At 41.4% G+C, this 2,140-nt stretch overlaps 1 protein-coding gene across 1 annotated transcript in view; it reads right to left on the reverse strand.

The window, feature by feature from the left end:
• LOC101847653 (tetratricopeptide repeat protein 4) overlaps window positions 1-2,140 on the reverse strand; it is a 15,069-nt gene that overhangs the window by 1,710 nt on the left and 11,219 nt on the right. The window contains exons 9-10 of the mRNA XM_005097886.3: window positions 1,863-2,065; window positions 208-298 (exon numbers count right to left, since the gene is read on the reverse strand). Of these exons, the coding sequence (XP_005097943.1) occupies window positions 208-298; window positions 1,863-2,065 (294 nt within the window). The remainder of the gene's footprint in view (window positions 1-207; window positions 299-1,862; window positions 2,066-2,140) is intronic.

Raw genomic sequence — 2,140 nt, forward strand, 5'->3', positions numbered from 1 at the left:
GAGAGAGAGAGAGAGAGAGAGAGAGAGAGAGAGAGAGAGAGAGAGAGAGAGGTTGTATGAATACTTTTCTGGGCAGTGAAAGAAATAAGAAACTGGATGGTGAAAGTTGCGGTTACTTTTCTGGTGGGTGAAATTGAAGACATGGGGAGGGGGGGTGTGTGTGTGGCTATAGGAGTGGTGGAAGAAATGACAGGAAGTGGAACTCACCTCAATCCTGCTGGGCTTGTACTTGTTCTCCTCATCCCAGGGAGCCGGTGGTGTCTCAGGGCCAAACATGTGCTCGAGGTGGTCCGAGAAACTGGGGAAACACACACACAGGGAATATAGGTAGGGGGGAACTTGGGAGGAGATTCTTGTCACTTTTTTTAGGTTTCTAGCTATTGTGTAACTAGTTTACAATTTGCACCATGTCAACATATTTTTACGTAACCTACAAAAATCAGCACCAAAATCAGGACATGGAACAAAAAAAAAAGACACACAGAACAGGTAGGGGGGAATTTAGGAGGAGATTCCTCTCCCTTTTTTTTTAGGTTTCTAGTTATTGCATTACTAGTTTCATATCCTCAATGTGGCAGGATTTTGTTTCATGCGCTAGAAAAAAAAATCATATTTTGGAGACATTTTCACATTAGCTTGGGTCATAAGGTGGACTTCGGTGGTAGGAAACTGATTTTATTAGTTTTCTCCAAAAGTGAAGAAAAGGGCTCAGGTAAAATATGTGTTGTGATCGTGACTGTATGTGGTCAGGAAGGTGAAGAGACAGGTTTTAGTTTTTAGTAAGAGTTTTACAGCCCTTGCAACACAATTAGGTCATACAAAAGCACAATATTAGAGACGTTACAAGAGTGTAACATACAAACAAACGAAAGAGGAGAGATAAGGATGAAAGATTTCTGATAGAAGAGTAGCCTGAGCAAACCACACAAGAGCCACCAGCCAACCACCCACTTGGAGAGACAATGTTTAGAAATACAGATGAACCTGCTCTGATGCCCCTGTCCAAGATAACCACTAATACAAATTATCACTTTGTGTTTTTTTCAAAATATTATTATGACACTGTTCAAGAGGACAATCTGTCTTTTAAGTTTTAGTAGAGTTTTTACGGCGTTCGCAACGGCATAAGGTCATATGAGCGCCATGGACCATCTGTCTAAGATGACCACTTTTCTTCTAAACAATGGGTGGCTGTTGTGGACAGGTTGTTGTCGTTGTTGCTGATTCCAGCCAGGACAGGTTTACACTGTATATATCTCAGATGTGAGAGGACCTCTAACAGGTCATGTCTCCCAACCTTCCCTACTGGGCCACTTCCATGGAACTTTGCAAACAATCAACTGTTTCATCATTACTGAAGCAAAACTGGGGTCTGAACTTTTGAACTTTTCTTTTGTGTTGAGAAGCTACTATTGTCCCCTTAAAGATTCATAGCTGCCAACTTTTCAAAAGTAAAAGACAGACTCTATGCATACAGCTGAACAAGATTACAGGCACAGAATGTGTAACCCCTCTGCAAAACCCATCGTACACACTTATCAACATTCAATAAATTCAAGCTGTTCGATGCAGACCTGCAAAAAGTAATGTCAGAAATCTTTGGTAAACGCAAAGGTCTCTCCTATTGACATATATATGGGCTTCACTTTCATTATTATTAACAATTCTAGTCTTGAAAGTAATTCTTCTTCATTATCAGAAAGCCCACGAAGTGCAATACTATAAAACAGAATACTTATTTTGACCCCCCAAGAAAAAATCCAGACTGTACACGGACCCAAAAAAATATATACACAATATGTTTTTATAATGTAAAGGCGGACAGCACTGAAGTTCACCAAACCAAAGATAGATCTACATACCAGGCCTCCTCATCAAAAGCACTGATGAAGTCAGTCTCAGCATACTCTGGGTAGAAAAAAATGACGGGCCATTTGAGATGACCTTGGTCGTCCAGATGAACCTTTGCCCCTGTTGGGTTGTGGGACTCCAGGGCCGTCAGCAGGAGAGGATTGATCTTGGAGTCTGGGGAGACTTTCATACTGGCCACTTGCACACCTCTGGTCTGAAGGAAGGTGGGGGAGAAGAAATGTATACCCATGTAACAAATCAGTATAATACAAGGCAGAGACAGAGAGAG

Source organism: Aplysia californica, unplaced genomic scaffold (genome assembly GCF_000002075.1).
Source record: "Aplysia californica isolate F4 #8 unplaced genomic scaffold, AplCal3.0 scaffold00166, whole genome shotgun sequence".
Lineage (NCBI taxonomy): Eukaryota > Metazoa > Mollusca > Gastropoda > Aplysiida > Aplysiidae > Aplysia > Aplysia californica.